This window comes from Mirounga leonina, unplaced genomic scaffold (genome assembly GCF_011800145.1).
Source record: "Mirounga leonina isolate KUSES-001 unplaced genomic scaffold, KU_Mleo_1.0 Mir_53, whole genome shotgun sequence".
NCBI classification, from domain to species: Eukaryota; Metazoa; Chordata; class Mammalia; order Carnivora; family Phocidae; genus Mirounga; species Mirounga leonina.
The window spans coordinates 82,177,762-82,203,610 of NW_023270807.1; the positions used below are offsets into that span (position 1 = coordinate 82,177,762).

The 25,849-nt window shown below is 36.2% G+C and overlaps 1 protein-coding gene across 1 annotated transcript in view; it reads left to right on the forward strand.

The window, feature by feature from the left end:
• Positions 1-25,849, forward strand: part of LAMA2 (laminin subunit alpha 2) — a 617,443-nt gene that overhangs the window by 337,952 nt on the left and 253,642 nt on the right. Inside the window, exons 13-15 of the mRNA XM_034990595.1 lie at positions 12,380-12,481; positions 13,431-13,642; positions 22,649-22,760. Coding sequence (XP_034846486.1) covers positions 12,380-12,481; positions 13,431-13,642; positions 22,649-22,760 — 426 coding nt within the window. The remainder of the gene's footprint in view (positions 1-12,379; positions 12,482-13,430; positions 13,643-22,648; positions 22,761-25,849) is intronic.

A 25,849-nucleotide genomic window follows, 5' to 3' on the forward strand; every position in this document is an offset into this window, starting at 1 on the left:
CTTCATTCTTCCCCTCCCACTACCTTCTTCTTCTTCTTCTTTTTTTTCTTAACATATATTGCATTATTTGTTTCAGAGGTACAGATCTGAGATTCAACAGTCTTGCACAATTCACAGCGCTTACCAGAGCACGTACCCTCCCCAGTGTCTATCACCCAGTCACCCCATCCCTCCCACCCCACCCCCACTCCAGCAACCCTCAGTTTGTTTCCTGAGATTAAGAATTCCTCATATCAGTGAGATCATATAATACATGTCTTTCTCTGTTTGACTTATTTCGCTCAACATAATACCCTCCAGTTCCATCCACGTCATTGCAAATGGCAAGATCTCATTCCTTTTGATGGCTGCATAATATTCCATTGTATATATATACCACATCTTCTTTATCCAGTCATCTGTCGATGGACATCTTGGCTCTTTCCACAGTTTGGCTTTTGTGGACATTGCTGCTATAAACATCGGGGTGCACGTACCCTTTCGGATCCCTACTTTTGTATCTTTGGGGTAAATACCCAGTAGTACAATTGCTGGATCATATGGTAGCTCTATTTTCAACTTTTTGAGGAACCTGCATGCTGTTTTCCAGAGTGGCCGCACCAGCTTGCATTCCCACCAACAGTGTATGAGGGTTCCCCTTTCTCCGCATCCCCGCCAACATCTGTCGTTTCCTGACTTGTTAATTTTAGCCATTCTGACTGGTGTGAGGTGATATCTCATTGAGGTTTTGAATGGATTTCCCTGATAAAAGTGGCAGATGTTTTTATCTTCAAGCTTAAAACATCCGGATCATACTGATGTGTCCCAGTGGTATGGTGGTAGTCAGAGAATCTTGCTCTGAATAGTAACAAAATTTTGGAGATTGTTTTCCATAATGGCAATAATAACAAAACAGTGGTAACCTTTGTTACCACTGTTTTGTTACCTAGCTAACCTTTACTAAACATTGATAAAGTATCAAATACTATTCTAGATTATTCAGTTGAGTTCTCACAACAACCCTGTGAGGCATACACTATTGCATCCTCTCCATTTTCCAGACGCAGACTTGATATAAAGAAAGATTAAATAATTGTTTGATCTAGTTATACACAGCTAATAAATGGCAGAGCACTCTGTTTCCGCTTCGCCAAGACTAGCTCTACAACCTGTACTCTGTCCCACTATGCCATTCCGAATCTCTGATACCGTCTATACAAGTAGTAGTTTCTTTTTTTTTTTTTTTAAGATTTTATTTATTTATTTGACAGAGAGAGACAGTGAGAGAGGGAACACAAGCAGGGGGAGTGGGAGAGGGAGAAGCAGGCTTCCCGCAGAGCAGGGAGCCTGATGCGGGGCTCGATCCCAGGACCCTGGGATCATGACCTGAGCCGAAGGCAGACGCTTAACGACTGAGCCACCCAGGTGCCCCACAAGTAGTATTTTCTTAGTGAAATGTGTTGCCCTGTCATTTAAATGCTTTATTTCTAAAACCACAGAGCAAGGAGCAGGTGTATAAAAAGCTAATTACTATCCTGGTACTCTACAATAGAAATTGAAAAGGGTTACCCTGATAGTTAACTAACCAACTATTAGTAAATTAGCTGTAAAATTTAGCATGGCAGAATTACAGATTGCCAGTGATATCAGATCTAGTCCAAACTCTTAGCAGATGTAAGCATTCTTTCTCCATCATCCCAGACAGATGGATCCCTGTTCATCTATCTATAAGGATATGTACATCCTACAAAGCTCATTCCATTTTCAACAGTTCTAGGTATTAGAAGTTAATTTTTATGCAGGATCAAAAAATATCCCCCCTCCCCTTTCCTTGTATAGACTCCATTTTTATGCGACAAACAGAGCAAGTTTTCTTTTTATTATACATGATAGACCTTCAGACACTCAAAGAAAACAGTCATGTTTTCCCTACGCCTTCTGTTTTTAAGGTTAAAGATCCCCATTACCTTTCTAAACCTCTTGTTCTGCTTTTAGAGCCATCAGCATCCTGGTCACACCTGTTTGGGTGACCTCTAATTTGTAACTACTCCCTTAAATGGTGGTGTCGAGCATGTGCTCTGACTAGTTATGATGCAGTTGGCTCATTGCTTTCTATAATCTGTATGCTAGGTGTCTTTTTAATACAGAGAGTACATTGTTTGCCAATATATCAGAACATATTGAAAATGTATTTGTAACTTATAAAATATGTATTAGTGGGTGCTGGAATTTACACTATTATCCTAGCATATAGAATCTGGTGAAAAGTAATGGCATATAGTTGCTTTATGTGTGTAAATGTCTAAATGATTTAAATATTGATTTTTCCTTTCAACTGCAGATCAAACTTCCCACATGCTAAAGGGCCTTATTTTAAAATAAATGCACTTAGAGTTTGCCAGTAAGCAGTACGGTAAGTTCCTGCAGTAGGCTCAAATCACCAAAAAACTCAAATAGATATATTTCCTTTGATCTGTTTTTAGGACTGACAAAGATAAGTATAGAGAAACCAATAAAGGCCTATTCTAATAACAACTGCAAGTTATCTCATGGGGGTAGTACAAATTTGTCCTGGTTTTTTATGCCTTCTCCATCTAAAATACATTGAAATGATATATGGTGTTGAATTTGATTAAAATTCAGCAGATATTTATGCAATATCTACTATCTGTAAGATGCTTATGCAAAGTACCATAGGGAAACATTAAAACATGAATAAGATCTGAATCCTGCCAACACTGTGATCTCTTCCAGAAACCGTAAGATTGCAAAGTGCATTTAGATCATGAAATAAATATCATTATGATTAGGCTTTTAGTGTGAAGTATGTATGTATTTCAATTTTGAAAATTATCCTTATTAAAACAGTATGATTTACAACATTTATTGAATAGATACTATGTGCTAGGTATCAAGTGAGGACTTCTTTGTGTTTTTCTCGTTTCACCCTCAGAACAAACTTCTTTTGAGGTAGGTGTAATTCAGCTCATTTTAGGGAAAATTAACAGAGACTCTGAAAGCATAAATTACTTTCCCAAGGGCCATAAAACATTTAAAGGCAGAAAGAGAATCCAAAACCAGGTCTGAAAAATCTCCAGGAATGAGTTTGATCTTTTGTGTGATTTATATCTGATTTCCATGTTAACAGACATGTCAGATAACTAACACAAATCTTTATCTGTTCATTCTGGAAGAAGACACTTGAATATATTTTATTAACCTGTTGATTCTCCTCTGGGGTGTGACTTAATTTCCATTGCATCTTTGGGAATCTTTTCTTCTAAAATTCATAACCAGCTTCTGCTGTAATAAAGAATCACCTGCAGAGCTCATGAATAAGAGAAAAGAGAAAACGAAGTGTGGTAGACCAATTTTGAATCAAATAAAAATTATATTCCAGGACTAATATTCTGGCATCTGCCTTTGTGGGAAGTTGACTGTTATTTCAAAATAACCGCTATTTAAATAATGTAACCTGGAATTAATTGAGCTCATTTAAGCATACAGCCCTTCTGGCCATATTTAGTGTTGCCAAAGGTATAAACATTGAGCATTGCCTATGGGAAAGATAGGAATTCTCTTTATTACAGAATTCTGTTTATTTGTTCCTGCTTTTGCAATAAGAGGGGAAAGGCTATATAATCGCCATATACTATCCAAAGTAAAGAATATCCTTATAGGACAAAATGCTTATGCACTAAGAGAAAGGTTAGCTAAAATTCGTATCCAAATAGAAAATACCATTATTGATATCTCCATTTTACAACGTTTTCATAAGTTTTTTCCCCAGAATTTGTGTGTGCATAAATGTACAAAAATATATATATTCATTTATCATTTAAATGAAAACAGTAAGGCTGTGTCTCTTTAACTTAATGGAACTTGGATTAAAATGTTGTTATTTTAACCAACATTCATGTTGTATATCATGAGCATGCAGTTTTCTGTTTTCTTGGCAGAGAGCTTAAAAAAAATTAAGGGCAATAAGAAATTTACATATATATAAAACCATAATTTACAGCTTATTTGATTAGATAAATGTTTAATTGTGTATTACATGTATTTTTTGTACTGAATATTTACACATAAATTAATCCAACCCATAGCAAGAGTATTAATGGAACATTCCATGCAAATGTAAGTAAGTAAACAGAAGACAAGCAGCTGTTGCAAAGATCCTGTTTTTGAGTCTGGGCCTGATAACAAAAAACAGTTTAGAGAATTTGGCTGCTACCATTTACTTACATCTGTTGAGATAGTATTATATCAACTCAACACTTATCAGTGCATGTCACAAAGTAACAAGTAGTTCTCTCTGTCGGAAAACCTAGAGGAAACACTAAATCTTAATTTGTGTACTGGGTAGTGTACTTCATCATCTTCTATAGGATGGTTAGCAAATCTGTTTATGAGGTGTTTATATTTTGAAGTGTCCCCAAATGGATTTAAGTGTGGATAATCTGTTGTATTTTAAAATTTGATCTGTTTAGTTCTGGACCTCTTGTCATACGAGAATCGCTAATTGTCTGGCTTTCAGTTACAGCCAGAAACATTCTTACCTGATCAAACCTCTATAATTCTGTTTGCTTTGAATCATAACTGAGTATAGAGAAAGTAAAATTGGGCCTTACTTTGTAATATGGAAGACATAAAGCTTATGCTGAAGATAGGTTGGCATTATTTTATTTTATAAAAATTCATATAAGAAGCTCATAACCGATTTCTCCATTAAGCAGTTAGGGGACTAGTCTCCAGGGACACTGATTGGTCAGTTGGTGTCACCCTGAGAGAATGTACCTCTGATGGGCTGCCTGCCATAAAACTCTGTCCTTGGCACAGTCACATTCCTAATTTTCATCCCTACTTTGGATACGTATGAAATTTAGCTGATACAAAATACAAAGGAATGCAAAATTATCAAGTTGGATGTGGCCACATCTAAAAGGAAAAAATAATCAGAAGGAGGAGGAGATGGAGCTGGTAGCGGAGGGGAAGAGAAGGAGTAGGGGGGGAATAAAAGAGGCGGAGGTATAAAAGGAGGAGATGGATAAAAGGAAGGAAGGGGGCAGGAAAACCAGACAGATAGGAAGAAATGAAGGAAGGGAGGAATGGAGGCAGGTGGGCAGGAAAATCCTCAAGATTTTCCTCTTTTGTATCTCCTAGATTACATAACGTGGTCTCTTGCCTTACAAGCCAGTGTTTCCAGAATGTGTTGTTTCTGTTTGACCCTCACAAGTCCTTCTCCTTTTTCTATGCATTAAGGTGATATAACATTCGAACCTCCTATGCAAATTTTGCCTGTTCTCTAATTCAACATTCCCTTACGCCCATTCTATTCTAATTATCAAACTTTGAAAGAAGAGGAACATGCTCTTATCTCAATGTTATAAATGTACAGAAAAGCATAACAAAACATGAAGTTCTGTTTCTATGTTAAAGGAGAGTTCCATGAATAGATGCATCAGTAAACACTTTGGTGGGAGGGACACATTTTCAGAATTTAAGGCTATGGAGCTTCAAAATCTAGAAAGATGAAACCTCGCCATGTTTATGATGCTAAATTGAAAACAAATAATACATTATATGTTAAAAAAAAAGGCAGAAGAAGATAGAAGAAGAAAACAGAATACGTTATATGTTTAAAAAAAGGCAAAAGAAGATAGGGAAAAAATGAAGGGGGGGAAATTGGAGGGTGAAATGAATCATGAGGACTATGGACTCTGAGAAACAAACTGAGGGTTCTAGAGGGGAGGGGGTGGGGGGATGGGTTAGCCTGGTGATGGGTATTAAAGAGGGCACGTACTGAATGGCGCACTGGGTGTTATATGCAAACAATGAATCATGGAACACTACATCAAAAACTAATGATGTAATGTATGGTGATTAACATAACATAATAAAAGAAACATATATGTTTCATTTATCCTGCTCCATGTTACAAAGACTTTTCCTCGTTTGATTTTCGCATATCCCTCCCGAAATATTTGCTCTGGTAAGCAAAAGTAAATATTAGATTTTACACCCCATTTAATGGAATAAGAGAGATGATGTTCTGATCTCAGACAACCAAATAATCCAGTCTTATTTTACAAAAGAATTTCTCCCCCAAGTATATTATCCCCCATAGATCACCCACCCTTCACCCTTCCATTCATATTTCTTGAGATTGTGGGTAAGGGAAGCTACAACACAGGTAGCCTAATACTAAATACTAATGTAAAGCTTAGTTTTAAGAATTACCTTTAGCCTTTTCCACTCATGAGGGAGAACTTCCCTGCCTCATTAAATCTTTAACGCAATGTGCTGCACACACACTACGTTATTATGTGTGACGTTAGGTTATATATTGCATAGTAACTGTAATGTTACTTGCAAACAAGCTGTTTCTTTCCCCTGAAGGTAGAATTAAAACAGGTACTCGTGGGAAACAGCTACTTGTGTTGCTCTTTTCTTAGTGGGGTGAATTTGAGGATCAGAAGAGTGAAGGGCGTAGAATTGAACCATTGCTCGGAGTGAATGGATGCCACTCCTTTTCCTTGCAGTGCCTCTCAATTTGATATCTGAATCTTCCTGAAGAGAATTTTGCTTAATGGATATAAAGAACGGTAAAAACAAAACAAGACAAAACAACAACAACAACAACAACAAATACAACACTAGGACTTTGGAGATGAATGAATTATTCTCATTAAATTCACTTTCTCTTTGTATTGAAAAGAAATACAACTTTCATCTCTAGTAAATATAGTCTAATCTATCTAGTAAATGTAAGAATTGCCTCAGTGTGAACTGGAATTATGCTTACTTCTATCTGTGGAAAACTGTATTTCTCTGGCCAATAGTGACAGTTTTGTTCCTCAGCAGCAGGAGAAAATGAAATGTTCTATTGGTGGTACATGCAGTGCTCCAGTGTTGTTCCCAAAATGGATGAATTTGAAGGTCTCATAGATAAAATTAATAAATTGAGTCTACAAAGTCCAAAATTGTGGAAAATTAAAGTTATGCACAGTACATGTAACTTACCAATGTCGTGGGGTGTATTGTTAGAATGCATTCTCCAGCGTTAATGGATGAGATGGTTCATGCAGAGCTCTCCCTGTTCTAGAGTCCTTTAGCTCTCTTATTTGTTGGGGTTGCCACTGAGTCTGGGAATATCACTGAGAAACCCTTTTTGCTTCCTCAGTCTTCTGACCAGCAGGACACTAGCTAAGGAGAGGAAGAAAAGCAGCATTTGAATAGTCAGAGAGCTGTAGGGGTGAGAATTTCAGCAGGAAAATGAATTGAAGCAAATCAAAGTAGCAGAATGGGTAGATATAAACAGGGGATAGGTCGGAAGTGCCAAAACTTCTTCAATTTGTGGTACTCTTACTGTCTCTGTATTTTTTTTTTTCACAGTGTCTCCTAGGCCAATTGAAATATGCCACAGTAGTGAGGGGCAAACAACTTAATAAATACTTGCATTTTAACAACTGAGCAACCACTTAAAAAGATAATGCACATAAGTTCAGGCAATATAATAATTTCTTTTTTCTTTTTTTCATAAATAACCACAATGACTTACTAAAGGGGATTTGTATGCCTGCTGGGTAATACACAACTTCTCAAACCTAGAAACAGGTTGGACAGTGCTACCTTTAATTCCTGTTTCACATTGATTTTTGTGCAATATGTGGTTTTTATCACAGCATCCACTGAAGACTTCCCTTAACAAATATCCGGCATGGCTGAAAGTGCAAAAACGTAGCTCAATGTTTTGAGAATATCCCTGAAAGGAATATAAAGTTTTCTCATGTTAAAACTGAAGTCCCTCAAGCTAGCTGGTTGTGTGGTGTCCAACAGATACATAGTATTGCTTGTGTTTCCTTTAAACATTGACAGTATCCCACAGTGCCTTTGTAAGTTTACTGCAATGCCCTGGGCCACCTCTGTACACAGTTTGTGAATAGGGGGCTAAATAGATCCTAGAGAGTGTTGAGACTGAGTAGAAACTTGAATGATATTATAGATCCAGGACCACTAGAGGTCCTTCATTAGGGAGGCAACAACAGAAGTAATAGTTGATAAAAATTTTCCCCCCAAAATGACTGGAGTCAGAGAATTGAATTCAAATGCTTGGTGAGGACCTAGTAAGTGTGATTTGGTAGTGAAAATAGAAAGTTAGACAAGAAGCATTTCAATAGAATAAGACTGAGACTAATTCGATATAAATAACACAGTGAAAAACAATTATTATGTTACACCTGTGGTTTCTAATTGAAAAAGAGAAATAAAGCAATTGGCCTGACCCAATCATGGAAGTTGGGAAAATAATCAAGTTTGTTTCCTGGGAAGATCCAGATAATAAGATTAACTGGGTATGTTGAGTGTTTGAGATGTTATTAAACAATCACTCAGTACAGGACTGTTACAGGCTGAACTATATCCCTGCCCCCAAATTCATATGTTGAAGTCTTAACCCCCAGAATCTTAGGATGTAACTATTTGGAGAAAGGATTTTTAGAGAGGTAATTAAGTTGAAATGAGGTAATTAGAGTGGGTACAGTTTGATATGACTGGTGTCCTTTTAAAAAGAAGAAATTAGAACACAGATGAACACAAAGAGAAGACCATGTGAGGACACAGGGTAAAGATGGCCATCCTCAAGCCAAGAGGAGAGACTGCAGAAGAAACCAGTTCTGCTGACACCTGGATCTCAGAGTTCTGTTGTTTAAGCTACCCAGTCTGTGGTATTTTGTTATGAGATCTTGAGCAAACTAATATAGGGACACAGCACAGGATAGAAGATACCGATTTAGGAACCAGGTATAAACATAATTAAAGCCACTGGAGAGAAATAGAGTCAATAAGAAAAGGTAGCCAAAAGGGAGTAAGATTCTTGGAGACATCCATCCACGGAATATAGAATAAGAAAGAAAAATGTATCTACAAATGAGACAGTGGTACGACCAAGACAGAGGAAGGAGTATCACGGAAGTTTGGTGCAATAGAAGACAAAGGAGTCGAGAATTTTAAGAATAATTACATGCCACATAGAGAGTAAGAATAAAACTGAACCAAAGGTCCATTAGTGGTTGCTAGGTAGAACTGATAAATGACCTTTCAAGAAACTCTTTTAATGGAGTACCAAGGGTGAAAGACAGGAAGCAGTAGGTAAAATAAAAAAGGTTAGGTGGGTAAGAATAAAGGAAATGAGTGCAATATCCTATATCTCAGAGTTTAACAGTGAAACTAATAAATAACCATAGATAATAGCTAGAGGAAACAATAAAGTCAGTTGATGATTGGCAGCCCTGTACACACTGGATTTGATGGAGAGATTGACGATTGGGATAATGAAGGGGGATTATAGGAGAGTGGGAAAGCAAGGACGTAGAAGAGCCAAGTGAAGGTGACATTTGGAATATGGAGTGGTGGATAGATGGAGAAGCGGCAGAGACTTCTTCATCCAAAGCTATAGGAAAGGACAGTTTATACTCTGAATGTTCTCACAGGTTTTTCCCCAAAATCCCAATATCCCTCAGAAAAGAAGATGCTGTCTTATAGTTGACTCATTACAAAGACTTCCATATAATGGTATGTACTTGTAGGGAAAGACAACTTCTAAACTGTGGGATGGCATCTTAAGCAATCCTTTTTGAAAATTAATTAAATAAGTACTTGACTAAGCTGTGATATAGAAATGGCCATACACCTGGGTGGCTCAGTTGGTTAAGCATCTGCCTTCGGCTCAGGACATGATCCCAGGGTCCTGAGATTGAGTCCCACACAGGGCTCTCTGCTCAGTGGGGAGCCTGCTTCTCCCTTTCCCTCTGATCCTCCCCCCTGCTCGTGCTCTCTCTCTCTCTCAATAAATAAATAAATAAATAAATAAATAAATAAATAAATACCTTCAAAAAAAGAGAAATGGACATAAATATACAGCTTTAGAGTGAAAGAAAAAGACAGTAATTCTAATACTATGGAAATGGGTATTTGTGACGTGGAGAAAAAACCAACATCATCATCATATACCTTTTTAAAATGGTCTGTTTCCACATAACTTAGGTGGAAGTAAAATGGATTCACTCATGAAAATTTTTAGATAATTCAAAAACTGATTTGATTTGATACCTTAGTATAGGTATCGAAAATGCATGGAAGAGTTGGGGAAAATTTGCATTATGAAATGTGAGTGAAAAGTCAAGTTTTCATTTTTATTGCTATTATTATCATAAACCCTCAGAAGAATAGGCTGAATTAATTCTACTCCTTAGTTCATGTTTTATGGTTGTGACTGACCTGCAGAAGAGCCCTTTCTTTTTCTATATTTGTTTGTTTCTTTTTCCCATTTCCATCCTCATTCTTCTCTCATATTATTTTATATGTTATTTGACTTTATAATTATTATGAGTAGGTGTGGAAACAACATAAACAAATGAAATGTAACATATCAAACATTTTTCTATTTCATCTAAAGTCTTAAAATCTTGGATATTCTGGGGCACCTGGGTGTCTCAGTTGGTTGAGCTTCTGACTCTTGATTTGGGCTCAGGTCATGATCTCAGGGTCATGGGATCAAGTCCCCAGTCCAGTGCCAAACTCAGGGCAGAGTTTGCCTGAGATTCTCTCTCTTCCTCTCCCTCTGCCCCTCGCCCATGCACATGCGCACATGCTCTTGTGTTCTCTCTGTCTCTCTCTCAAATAAATCTTAAAAAAAAAAAGTTTGGATTATACTCGCTTTGGCTCTTATGAGCAAAATAGGCATTACCTTTTGTTCTGAGTTCCTCACATTTGTGTAATTTTTAAATTAAGAGACTATGAATTAAAATTGATCTTCTTTCCTTTTTTTTAGGGAAACATATTCCTCAAAATAAATAAATAAATAAAAGCATGTAGTCCACATTTTAAATAATCAAAATATATTTGGAAGCTTAAAAGTTTTGCAACATTATAGTTCTATATCCTGGTGTTTTTCCCAATCTCCATCCGTTGGTCCTACTAAATATTTTTATAAGTGTAGAAAATTCTAATAAGTTCAGTCTTTAAAATATGTAAGGCATTCTTTCCTGCTGCCTCTCTAGATTCTTCTCATTGAGAAAATGGTCTGGCTGATTTTGAACAAATATGCAAGGTAATATTTAGGATGCTTATCTTAATAGAACCAAAAACCTTTTACATAGATTCACCCTTCATTACTCACAATAATGCCAAGTGCTATAGTCCAGGCAGATATTTATTATTTTATATATGAAAAGACATTAGAGTAGGGCTATTTCTCAGGGGAACAGGGGAATAAAAGTTTTCTGAATTCTAGTTCCTCATAGAGCTCCATGTAATGAGCTCTTGGAAGACATTGCAGAGCTGTGATTTGAAAACCCTGTTTAATCAGCCATGGCAAGCTATGTGCCATTCCCTATGGAGCAACTCTGAGAGGAATCCAGGTTCCTCCTCCTCCATCCAGTGCATCGCCGGGAATTGCTTTGTGTTCAGGGTCTGCAGTAAGAGGCCACAGAGAGCCAGCGGCTGCAAAGCTGGGCCTCTGTGTGTCAGCATGGAGGAGACAGTGGAATACAAATCATCAGCTTTGTTTTATGAATGTCTTTATTTACAATGCTAGAGTGGAATTTTTAAAAAAGGACTGCAGTATTTGCATCGAGTCTGTCACTCAAGTTCCAATGTTGATTCCTGTCCTATAAATGATCTTGCTTTCCTATTTTTTTTCTTTCTACAAGGTTACTCTCAATGTCAGAAGATGTAAACCTCAAGCATCCATTATGTGGGGCTTGGCATATAGAAGTTTATTTAATGAAAAGGAACAATAACATTCATTTCAACTAAGCATATTTGATTGCACAGGGAAAAGCGTATCTTCTTTGGGAGTTTTGATTGAATTGTATCATAATATAAAATTTGCTGCCATTCTTTTATTTTGCTCTGACCCACAACATTTCCCCGTTTAGCTTATAGTCTATATAAAGTCACTGTCAAATGGAGTGATGTCTTTGTTGAAAGTGTTCAGACTAACAGAAAGTGAGTGACCCTCAGGGATGGGTCGAAATCTCCCAATTTTGACGAAGATCCTTCTCTGCTTGGGAATTGTAAAGCTCAAGTTATAGATGAGAAAAATGACAGGAGGGGCTGTGTTTGGTTTCACAGAATTTAACCTATTTCAGCAAGCCTGCAATACTGGGGAAAATAATACATGAATTTATATTTATGTCAGGCTTGCTGTTGATGGGTAAGTTCGTATGAAGGTTACTGCTGAAGAAATGTCTATCATTCTCACTCTGCACTTTTGTGATTTCTGTTTCTTTCAAATCCTACCCTCTAGAACAATAAAATGATTTTAAAATGATAAGTAAAATATGATTTAATAGCCCATCTCCTGTCTTGTAATGATTATGTATCTCCTCTCTTGTAGCTTACAGCAGCTGGAGGACAATTGACATTTACCATATCATATGACTTCGAAGAAGAAGAAGAAGATACAGAACATGTACTCCAGATTATGGTTATCTTAGAGGTAGAGTATGGAGCAGATCATTTATGTTCAACTGTTTCACGCTCTTAAGTTATTCCTTACCTGATTGGTTTGACATTAATTTACGTATGACTTAGGGAATATTATATCTTGGGAAATTTTTTTATGCCTGTCTTATGTTTCACCCTGAGAGATATCTAAAAGACTGATCATATTCATTAGGTTCCAGTGATAATGGAGACCTTTAGACCAGACTTGGACTTTAAAATAAAAACATATTGACCATATTCCCAAGAATATAAGTATGATGAAGTGTTTAGGCAAATGCTGATTTACATAGCTTAATTTTTTCCATCTCCTCTTGCTTCCAAGTAAATTTTATGGTCTACTTGGCAGATGCAAATGAAAAAGGAAACTTGTTTATTTAGGTGTAGTTAAATCTTGACTTCAGAACTCTTAATTTAGATAAGAAAGATATAGGAGAAACTGCTTTCAGGATTTGGGGGGCCATGGACAATTCCAAAATGCTGGAGGCCTAAAGATATCTTAGAGCCTCCCCCACTTTTCTCTTATTCTTCCTCCAATACTCAGACAATCTCAAAAGCACACACTTGCATGCACATTTGTGATTCCAAATAGGTTGATGTTGATTTAGCACCGCGCTCAATAGGTTGATGTTGATTTAGCACTGCGCTCTGTTGTTCTTTGCCTTAAACGTTTCATGCATGTGAATCAATGACAAAATTCTTCCCCCAGCATACATATTTCCAGTATTAAGTGATCGGGATGATCTGGTTAAAGCTAACAGTTAATTTGCCTTCTCTTACTTCCATATATACCAGAAATATACTGAATGAAAGGAAAGCCAACCTAGAATTAAAAATCTACTGAAGATAATTCACCACGTGGCAAATCCAAATATGCATTCTCTTTACCCTTTTATACCTTCTTTTCACAGTTTTACCCTTTTGTACTTTCTTTTCCCCTTTAGGGAAATGACTTGAGAATCAGCACAGCCCAAGATGAGGTGTATCTGCAACCGTATGAAGAACATATTCATGTACTGTCACTTAAAGAAGAATTGTTTACCATACATGGCACAAATTTCCCTGTCAGTAGAAGAGAGTTGATGACAGTGCTTGCGAATTTGAAGAGAGTCCTCTTACAAATCACGTACAGCCTTGGGATGGATGCCATCTTCAGGTAAACTCAAGAACTGCATCTCCCGGTGTTTGCACACTTCCTCTGGAGCAAACATGCATGCGGTAGAAGAGTGACTTTGAAGATCTGTAGGTTTCCTTCAAATAATAGATAAGAATCGAGCCCTAGTTTTCCAAAAAGCATTTCTATTAAAACTTCAAAATTTAAATACCCAGAAGGAATGTGTGTTAGCCCTTTTCTAGTATTGAAGATTCCTTCACAGTTTGGCCAGAGCATGTGATAAAAAATGATCCGTATTCTGAGAAATTCTATACTGGAAAATAAAATCTCCATTATGCTGACTCAGATTGTGGGGAACTAAAGAGGCGTAACTCCAGGGTAGTCATATTCGGAAAGTAGTTTGTATTTTCTTCCCTTAATTAATTAACGTGTATCTAACTTAATATTTATATAGTTTGTAATAAGAAATACAAGCACCTTCATCTAAATAATGCCAAGTCTCTTTATAAAAGACTAGGATAGCTGTGTGATGTAAAGGAAAGAGTATGAGCTTTGGAGTCGACCTAACTCGGAATTCTGTGAGCTCAGTTCCTTATTTTATGTGTGACCTTTGGCAAGTGATTTGTCCTTGTGGAAACAGTTCATTCAAGTGTAAAGTGGAGATTACAGTGTGTACCTTTCAGGGTCATTGTGAAAATTATACGTGAATTATACGTGATAATTATGGAAAGTGCTCATTAACTGGAATTGGTTGTTTTCCATTTTTTTTCTTTCAAGAGAGAACTTTTGACTGGAACCAAACATGCTCATATCCGACTAACTGTAGGCTGCTGTGCTTTTCATTTTAAAAACAGTGATGTATTAGTCCAGTGAAATGTAAACTTCAACTCTGTCTGAATGAGCTTTCTTCCCCTTCTGCTTTTCTGCTCTGATAATAAGCACAAGCTGGCATGGCAACGTACCCCTAAATGAGATTAAGTTGGATGATGAAACATGACCCAAAACTGACAACGTGACATATTCAGACCAAAGCAATGTCTCCAATACTGGTTTATCTGCAGAAGGGTTCTTTTGGTTTATGCTGATGCTCCCCCACCCCCGTCATTTGCTTGTGCTGCTGCCTAGTTTGTCTTTCACTTGTGCCATTTCAACTAAGTGTAATCATCATTACCATCTCCCAAAGGAGGGGACTCAGATTCATAAACACAACTATTGTCAAACAGTACACCTCTGTTGCACGGGCAATTCTGCTAGAAGCTGGGTTAAAATGCCATGAATAGAGATTGTCGTGATGTTTAAACAGTACAGAGAGATGAGTCCTCTGGCTTTCAATGTGAATGACAGCCAAATTGACAAAAAGTGGCTCGGGGGCTTATTGATTTTTGTCAGCCCTGCTTCTCAGGCTGGTTCATCCAAAGGCATTTCCTCCTGATTTAGGTCAGATAATTTCAGTGTCTACCTATCAAAACCATCGTTTTCATTTGAAGCTTTCCAAGTGCTCCCCACTATGAGTGACGTGTTCACAGAGCCAGGGTATGGGAACGACACTGGAGATAATCCAAGTAGGTGGCTGCTTTCTGCAGCCTAAGTTACCTAAAGTACTGTCGTTCTAGAAGGAAAAGCCAGTGTCCAATGTGAAACTCCTACCCATTTCAGGTAAGCAGAGAGTCAGCATAAATCCTGACTCTGTGAACTTGTTATATTTTATTTATCTCTGATCTACAAGTGGATTGAATCATATTTGTAAAACATCACTTGAGTTGATTTCAACTTGTTTTGCACAGTAGGCTTCCGACCTGGCATCCAGTTTGTGTGTAAGCACAAGTAAATTGAAGCTATCTCCACAAAACTTGGTGTTTTAGTTGTATTTAAGGAAGATTTACTTCCATGGTAGTTCTCAGCATGTGGACTTCGCTTCCTCCGGCTGTGTGGTTAGATGCAGATGAATGGTTGAAGGAGAACTAGCCTGTGGGTCAGGATTTTGACTTCTGTTTTCAATTCAGCTATTTAATAGTTGCAAACATAAGTGTAGCTTTGACCTCTTTGAATTTCAATCACCTCGTCTGTGAAATGCGGAGGAGGACAATTGCCTTGCCAACTTCAAAGGTCACCATGAGAATAGAATTAGAGAGCTGCAAAAGCATTTTGCTAATGGCAAATAGGCACACAAAAGGAAGCATTTCTGTCTGACCTTAGTCACTGCAAGCAATACCATTTTCTCCAAGCACCGTTAAGACTTTGGAGACATAGAGGATAAAGCACATAGTGATAGTTCCAAAATGGTGACAATTTTTGCTGTCATTCTTTTCCAGAATGCTGAGAGGCTCACACAATAAAATTGATTTCTTTCTCATTGCCCTCATTGGGAAGATGAAAACAGAAAAATTTCATCCTTCTATTAGAAATAGAAATGAACTTAACCAAATCATACATCTTTCTCCTCTAAATTCTCTAAACATTAGCTCTACTAGCACCCTTTATATTTAACTCAAACAAGGAGTCTGTTCAGCTTTTCTTAAATATCAATTAGGTATAAACTCTACAATTTTTTTCCTTTTACCTTATGGCAGACATTAGTTCAATTCATCAAATTTCCAATCCCCTCCTTTTTTATTTTATTATTTACTAATTTATTTTTAAAATCTTAATTGAAGTATAGTTGACATATATTATCATTAGTTTCAGGTGTATGACATAGTGATTCGACAATTATATACATTACAAAATGCTCACCTTGGTAAGTGTAGTTACCATCTCTCACCATGCAAAGTTATTGCAATAATATTAACTATATTCCTGATGCTGTACTTTTCATCCCCATGACTTACTTATTTTATAACTGGAAGTTTGTACCTCTTAATTCCCTTCACTTATTTTGCCTATCCCCTATTTCCCTCCACTCTGGCAACCCCTATTTGTTTTCTGTATTTATGAGCCTGTTTCCATCTTTGTTGTTGTCGTTTGTTTATTTGTCCCTTTGCTTTGTGTTGCAGATTCCATGTATAAGTGAAATTATATGGTAGTTACCTTTCTCTGTCTGACTTATTTCACTTAGCATAATACCCTCTGGGGCTTTCCATACTGTAACAAATGGCAAGATCTCGTTCTTTGTTATGGCTGAGTAGTATTCCATTGGTATATATACCACATCTTCTTTATCCATTCATTTATTATTAGACACTTAGGTTGTTTGCATATATTGACTGTTGTAAATAATGCTGTAATAAACATAGGGTACATACATCTTTTTAAATTCGTGGGGTTTTTTTCCCTTGGGTAAATACCCAGATCCAAACTCCTCCTTTTGTAATATTACATTTCCCTAATCTCTGAGGGTCGATGTGGTCATATGACTTGGTTTGGCCAATGATATGTGAGAAGAAATGATTTGCCCTGCCACCCCCCCACGCCCACCCACACACACACAAGAAAAGCATTGAATTGCCAGTATGAGACTCTCTGGAGCTTATCCACCTCAAGAAGATAAAAATAGCCTGAAGTATTGATAGCATGTAGAGGTCAGCTGCCCTAAACAGTCACCGAGAACTGTGGAGGATTTTATGAGTAAACTTTTTGTTTTCATTAAACCACTAAGAATTTGGAGTTGTTTGTTATCACAGCATAACTGAGCCCCCATCATGACTTTATTGTGATATACCCCATTGTGTCTTTATTGCTTAAAAATGAATTCAGAATCATTTCAAGGCAAGGTATGTTCATATGGCTTTTTAGAGTAAATGTGTATTGGGGGTTTGCACCAAAAATATTACACAGAATTTATGGAATGAATAATCTAGAAAAACCCTTGTAAATAAAGGAGTTTCTTGATGATTTTAGTAATAGTGTTGAGAGGTGTATGGTATGCATCTACCTTTTGAAATAAATGAAACAGGTAACTGTATTTTGAAGAAATTATACTGATAAAGCCTTTAAAACTTAAAAAAAAAAATCTTACACAACTCACTAGGCATTGGGCTCTTGGTAAGGGGTTTAAACCCACCTGTTTTTCCTCCCTATTGTCTTTGACTACATACCAAATCAATTCTGTAAATATTGGATTCATTCAGTCTGCCACCATTTACTGAGTGTCTTTTATATATATATACACATATATCTTTCTAAGTCTCAGTCTCCTCTTCTGTAAAATGGCAGAAACTATCGCTAACTTTGAAGATGGAAGACTAGGTGAGAAAATGATGTACCAGAAAACACCTGCTATGCTATCTAGCAATACATTGGGAGGCAATGTAGGGTCACAAGATGATCATTGGTTTCAGGTTTGAATCTGTGCTGCACTGTTGGCTAACTGTATTATCCTGGACACAGCACTTCTGAGTCTCAGGTTCTTCATTTGTAAATGTGGACAATAACACGATTACCACACTGCATTCACTCATAGTTAAATGAGATGTCTGTCAAGCCCCATTATGGTACACAGAAGATAGCAGACACTCCGTAAGCAGTAATTATTATGATGTGGTAGTTCTAGGCTAAGCAAAAAGGATACAATGATGGATAAATGATCACTGAATTAAAAAAAAGGCATACTCCAGGATGGAAGGCAGACATGTGCATTTATAGTAGTATAAGAAATCGTGCATTAGAAATGTACACAGTACATACTGGTAGAGCTAAGAGGAAAGAAATGAATTATCATATTAGCATTTAATATAATGTTTGTGAATGGCTTCAGTGGTATCCGATTCTGTCAGTTATTTCCCTTACTAGATGGGGAATTAAAAATGATTGTAGGAAATGTCTAGTTCTTGTTCAGATGGCCCACTCAGGCATTACCTGGGCCACTAAATGATTCTTTGCCTTTTTAGGAGTGGAGTAACATTTATCCGTTCCCCCTGAGTGGTACTTGATGGAACTTCCACAAGGTAGAGACTATGGGAAGTTCTGAGTCATCATCTTCTTTTGACAAAAATGAAAGAGAACAAAGCACCTGAAACAGCAAAATAAAATCTTCATCTCTGGTGGCTAACCCAAAGTAACATTTGTTTAAGTAGAATTAAATGGTGCCTTCAATAGAAAAAAAGATAGCAAAAAAAATTATTTACAAGAGTTTTATGATCAAAGTTTTTATTGTTTCAAAGAATATTTTATATATTATTGTTATTATTATCTTAGCAAAGCTTAACCTATGTAAGTCTGGTAGAAATATAGTGAAACAAAAATATTGAGAACAATCTTTAAGTCAGTACCAGGACACTACTTCTGGTATGATTCTAATATTTTCAGTACAAGCTTATATAGTTATGTCTTTTCTCTTCATCATCTTATCTATATTCCCAAGTCATATGAATGAGGGGAAATAGCCAGCTAAAGCATGTGACTTAGTTGACAAATCTTTAATAGTTCATGTACTTCTAAAATTTAGTACCTTATTACTATCAGCATTATGTATTTAAATGAATGCAGCCTGGTATCAAGTAAAGAACATGTCTATATTGAAGGGGGGGGAAACTGCAGCCTTCTTTATGAGTAACACTTAAAACTGTTAAACATATTAAAATCCCATTTACCAACAGCAGAACCTGATGAACATTGGGTCTGCTCAGTGAATGCTAATGTGGAATATGACTGGGAAAGATGTTTGAATATTGAAATTAACTCAAAATGGTTACACAGATTAAGGAGAGGAACATCTGTTGTTCAAAAGACAAATGAAATTTGGCAATTCATTGAAAATATTTTTGTTTTTGTTTTGTTATATTTTAAATTGTTCCTTAAAGTAGTCAATTACTCACTTTTCTATTTTGAAACATTCCAATACTCAATTTTATATTGAAAATCCTGGGACTATATACACAATTGACCAGTCTACTGTTTAGTAAATTGTGACAGTCTTTTATGTGATAATAAACTAGTATAACAACCCTGAAATCATCTAATTCTGAAATTAAAGTGATCAGAAATCTAAGTGAATCTTGTGACAGCCCATTAACTGCAGGCAATAAGATGTCACAATTCATTCAGATGAGTTCTGACCTCTGACCTCAAGTTCTAACTCTAACATTTTTCAGTTTATTTATTTTTTTGCCAGATCAAACAAGTAATTTGTATGTTACTTATCTGACTTTATTTATCTGGAATGTGGATACTAGGCTTCAGTGTATCATTTGTTTGGGAGTATGTTAGTCGGTGTTTATAATATAACTACATTCCATTCACCTATTCGTTTACCTATCCATTCATCTATTCATGCATGTATGTTTGTGTATGTAGTCTTGTATCCATTCATTCATCTATCCATTCATCCATCCAACAAAAATTTATTGAGCATGTATTGAGATGATCTGGCTAGGTACACAGATGATACAACAGGGTTTTGTGAGAAGTAGCTCATAAGCTCATGTCAACACAAGCAAGTACTCTCCTTAGTAACTCAAACCCTATGCTGTGGTGTATTCATACAATAGAATATTACTCAGCCATAAGAAGGAATGATGTACTGATACATGCTACAACATGGATGAACTTTGAAAACATTATACCAAAAGAGAGAAGCCAGACACAAAAGGTCATGTATTGTATAATTCAATCATTTATATGAAATATCCAGAATTATCCATGATAAATCCATGGAGACAGAAAGCAGACTCATGGCTCACCAGGGGCTGGGAGAAAGGCCAGAATAGGAGGTGACTGCTTAATAGGTATAGGGTGTTCCTATGGGCTGATGAAAATGCTTGGAACCAAATAAAGGTTGTAGTTGCACAACATTGTGAATGTACTAAATGAACACATTAAAATGGTTAATTTTATGTTATATGAATTTCACCCCAATGGAAAAAAAAGGAATTGCCAGGGATACTTCTTGTACAATTTTATTTGATGGGGGAAAAAATGACCACTTAAGAGATTTTCTTAAAAATCTCTATGTAACCTGAACACTGTAAAAGAGTGATTTTTAACACTTACCATTTTAGGACCTTCTATTAAGTTGTCCAGACTGTACCCCCAGAGAAGAAAGCAGTCAAGAAGTAGTGTTCAATGAATTAATCTGTGGCTAAAGATAAATCCCTTATCTTTAGAAGATGTCAGTTAGTACTCAGCACCAAGGATGATCCCTTCCAATTGCCTTGGTTTTTCTTTTCAACTTTTTGGTTATGTCTGAGGTCATATACATTCCAAGGTACTATCAAGTGTCTAGGATTAGTAAAGTAAGAGTAAAAACAATAAAGATTTTAATGTATTTTTTTTTTTAAGTAGGCTCCATGCCCAACGTGGGGCTTCAACTCACAACCCTGAGATTAAGAGTCTCATGCTCGGGCGCCTGGGTGGCTCAGTTGGTTAAGCGACTGCCTTCGGCTCAGGTCATGGTCCTGGAGTCCCTGGATCGAGTCCCGCATCGGGCTCCCTGCTCGGCAGGGAGTCTGCTTTGCCCTCCGACCCTATCCCCTCTCATGTGTTCTCTCTCATTCTCTCTCTCAAATAAATAAATAAAAAAAATCTTAAAAAAAAAAAAAAGAGTCTCATGCTCTATTGACTGAGCCAGCCAGCTGCCCCCAACAGTAGTATTTTAGAAACTTATTAGCTGAAAAGCTTACAACTTGGTTAAAGGTTGTTACTTTTGAAGATACATTAAATGAGCCCATTAGCTTTGTTGTCTGGACTGATTACAGCATAGATTCCCAAATCTCGGAAACTCCTTGATAAATGTGAATCACCAATTAATGAAAATCTACTACCACTCTTTTGGAAAGCAACTGAAAATGCAAGAGTTGGTTATATCTTTCTTATGGTTAAAGGATGGCATATAATGTTGTGTTAGGGGAGGTTAACAATCATTTTAAAAAACAATACTTATCACTAGTCAATAGCAATCAATTAATTTTGTGCCCTTAAAGTTTATTTTAAATTTGTTTTAATATATTAAAATGGCAAGAAGCTAGATTTGGAGATTCAAGTAGTATTTCTTGTAGGTACTCATGTAGACATTTTCTATCTTGTCTCACAGTCAATGAGAATAAGGTTAATAAAATGCCTACTATTTAATAATCACCTACTATGTGTTGTATATATGAACTTTATATTCATTATTTCATTTAATTCTTTAATCAAGCTTATGATGTATGAACTCTTATATAATCTCCACTACATAGAAGAGAATACTGAGACCTAGAGAAATTAGTAATTTTTTCTAGGCTACAGGACTGGTAAATGTCAGAGACAGGATATGAATCTTAGTCTGTCTGACTCCCAAGTCTGTGTTGTTAACAATGAAGCTTTTAAAATTTCTTTTATGAAAAAAAATGGGAAAAGCCAAGAAGACAGAAATAACATTTATTTAAATTGTTATAAGTTTTCATATTTTTGGAAGGAAATACATCTACATGTAATGTACATAAATACCACATATATAAATAAAAAGCAAATATAACAGTATTTTTCAATTTGGCCAAACCAGCTTTTCCCCAAACTAATGAGTGACACCAAATCACTCTGCTAAAATCACTAGATTATACAGAAGTGCTGATAAAATGAAACCCACAGATACAGAGACCAATGCCTTTGATTTAGGCCAAAAACAAATTAAGAAAATAATTTTAAGTAATTCAACTGAGCATTTGAAAGTTTCACTTTTACCTACCAATGTGCAGATTTGTTTCTGAGAAAAAAGAAATCAAAATAGCTTCCTTTTTTTTTTTTTTTTTGGCTTCCATCTTTCCTTCCAATTTAAATCCTCAAGCTGGTGTTAATAACGTCTTCTTTTGATTTCGTAGTTTAAATGTTAAAGTGAGTCAAATAAGTCATGTGAATGTTTTCTGTTTTAAAAATACCTTCAACCATGTTATTTTAAACTCTGTCCCCAGGAAAGGAAATCAAAACACATAGCCAAAGCCCAAGAAGTGAACAAGAATATTCTCCTCTTTTCAACCCTTGATGTTGTAGTGGTGATGAGCACTTTTCACTGGACAGACTTAATGAATGACCAGAGCTTCAAGTTATGGATATCTGCTGGCCGTTTACCTATATTTACGTTCTTATCACTACACTATTTCTCAAGCTATTTGCCGTCTCTTTTCCTTCCCACTGTAGGTTGGGCTCTGTTGGCCTTGAATCCGCGGTCCCCTATCTGACTGACAGAAGCCTTGCAGCAGCTGTGGAGGTTTGTCAATGTCCTCCTGGGTACACTGGCTCTTCTTGTGAAGTAAGTTTGCAAGAATAAATCCTCAGCGCATTCCAAGTTCCTTCCACATCGCTTTTAATACGCTGTTTTAAAAGTAGTTTAGCTCTTCCATCAATGATTGCACAAATAAATGATAGTGTTTTCCTTGAGGAAGAAACTTGAGTGTCTGCCAGAAATCATGGCTTTCAAATAGAGTACTACTCACATTATGTCATCTTGAAATTATGTTTCTGTTCCGGATATTTTTACTTTATGACAGCTGAAAATCTGATATTTTCCTAAGTGTGTATTTCCTATTTAATTGGTTGATAAAATAAGATGAATGATAGCAGAATAATATTTAATATTTCAAAATAATTTCCCTTCATTTCTGTCTCTGTACTTACCAGGAATTAGCACTTTTTTCCCCCCTTTCCTCTGGTTTTTAATCTTGGGTATCACACTCTCTCTACTTTATTTCTAAGAATACCAAACTGCAAACATCTGAAGGATGCAATCTTTAAAATGTCAAGAATATAATATATGGAAGAAATATCTTGATCTGGAAAATTTCCTACATGTCTTTGATTTGCTTAACACCTAAAATTTGAGATATTTATTGTTACCCCAATATTCTAGTTTTGTAATAAGATTAACATTTCTTATTTAATACCACAGTGTGTCATTTTAAGGTAATAATTTTCATGTACTTATATGTATGTCTTTTTTTAGGTAGTTTGAAATTGGTTTTACTTGAAACCTGGTCAAAAAATGTAAACACCATTTTCCTGATAGAGGACATAGCTTGCGGATAAATAGGAGCTTAAATTCTTTAAAAATGGTGCCTTTAAGGAATCATTTGAGTACACCAAAATGTTCCACTTCAACACACTATCCCATTATGCCATTTGTAGAAACACTCTAGGCATTGCTTTGTCAGTTCTTTTGTACTCTAAAATAATGCATGCTTTTGGAGGATACGCAAGATTTAGAGTCATATTTATGACAAATGTGTTTTCTTTAACTAGGCTCAGATTCATCTATCTAGAAATAAAACTAAATGAAATTCATTGAGATACTTGCTTTTCCAAAATTCATCTAAAGAGAAAAATAATTGTGGAAATAAATTTGTTCTGTCAACCTAAATTTGATTTTACATTTAAAATACATGCTGTATTTGATGAAACATATTCTTTTATTAAGAGCCTACCAGTTTTTATTCAAGCCAAAAGCTCCCTTTGAACCTTTAAGTTCCTATTTCAATTGGAATAATAAATACCTTGATTCTATTCTTGCTTTAATACCTATCCCCACATTCATTATTCCCTGTACTCTTCTTCATCCTTATGAGTCCCAAACGTCCACTGATATAAAACTGAATATTAGAATTGTTCAGTTGGCTATATTTTTTGTTTATTCTTTCCTCTCTTCAAAAATATTTATTGTGAATCTTTGGTAAATTCTGTACTACATGCTGAGGGGATTATCTAGAAGGTTACATCATAATCCCTGTCCTTAAACAGCTAACAATCTATTTAGGGAGACAGAACAAATACCTATGAAAAGTTGGATCACAGCACCATATAATTAAGGGACTGGTAAATGGTACAGAACATAAGTGCAATAATCATTCAAAGAGGTGAGCAGTTTCAGTGTCACTGAAAGTATCCCAGAGTGGAAAAACCTCAAATTGGATGCTAAATAATGGTAACAATTAGATAGGAAGAGAGAAGCATAGAAGAGTCAAAACAAAGAAACAGAGGAGGGAAAATAAAAGCTTCCTGTGATTCTCACACAATAATTGTTTGATAAATAAAGGTGTTCTGAAGCCCTTAAAGGATTTTAGTGAATCAGGAGACAATGAATTCCGGAACTCCAGAATTTCTCTCTTTTTCATTTTTTCAACTAACAATTCCTTCTTTTCCTCATCAAAACTTCCAATTTTTAGACTTGCTATTATTCATTCCTATCCTTTCCTGATTTCACTTGCTTTTTATTGAGTTCATAAGGCCAGTCATGCTAGCTTTGCTATCACCAATATCCACAGACCACTTAAAAGCTGAGTAAACTATAAAGACCAGAATGTCGTAATTCTTGGTTGTCAAAAAACAGGTCAAAGCACTCATTATAATATCATTCTCTTTTACTTTATTTGGGGTCACAATGTTGATTCGAAATCTTGTTTTCTCATTTCTCCCCAACTTCGTATAAATCCCTCCACAGTTTATCTTTCAAATATTTTCTGACTTTCCTAGTACCAGCATAATTCATTTCACTACACAGTGGGACAGGTGAAGAAGTGAAAGCAAAGTGGGATACTGAAAAAAGAAGTATCTCAATTCAAATCTTTGTTTTCTTTTCTATATGATGGGAATAATATTAACCACCTCATGGAAGTGTTCATACATTTTTTTTAGCTAATAGATATTGATAATCATGTATTTTGACACAATCAAGACCCTTGACATGGATGATAAGGTGGTCCCTCCCTCAAGGACATTACATTTAGTGGTAGGCTAGATAATATGCCAAAGAGCAAATTTAAGTAAATGTAATAAATGCCATGAAGAAAATTAATAAGATATCTTGATAGAGCTACTAAGGATGGGTCTTGGAAGAGTAGATGAGAGGAATCCTTTATAAAAGGTTGTCAGGAGAGGCTCTCTGAAGTGGTAACATGTAATCTGAGTGTTGAAGAACGAGAAGCGTCACCTCATAGAAGAAGCTGGAAGTTGGGTGCCTGGGTGGCTCAGTCATTAAGCGTCTGCCTTTGGCTCAGGTCATGATCCCAGGGTCCTGGGATCGAGCCCCGCATCGGGCTCCCTGCTCCGTGGGAAGCCTGCTTCTCCCTCTCCCACTCCCCCTGCTTGTGCTCTCTCTCTCGCTGTGTCTCTCTCCGTCAAATAAATAAATAAAACCTTTAAAAAAAAAAAAGAAGAAGCTGGAAGTGGATGAGGAAGGAATGGAAAGGAGATTTTTGGAGTCCACAAGGACCTGAAAGAGGGCAAGGAAGCCTAGAGCTAAGTACGCAAGGGAGAGAGTAGCACAAGATGTGATTGGAAGAGCCAGACCATTCAGAGCTTCACCTGCATTATAATAATTTGGGATTTTATTCTAAGTGCAATGGAAAT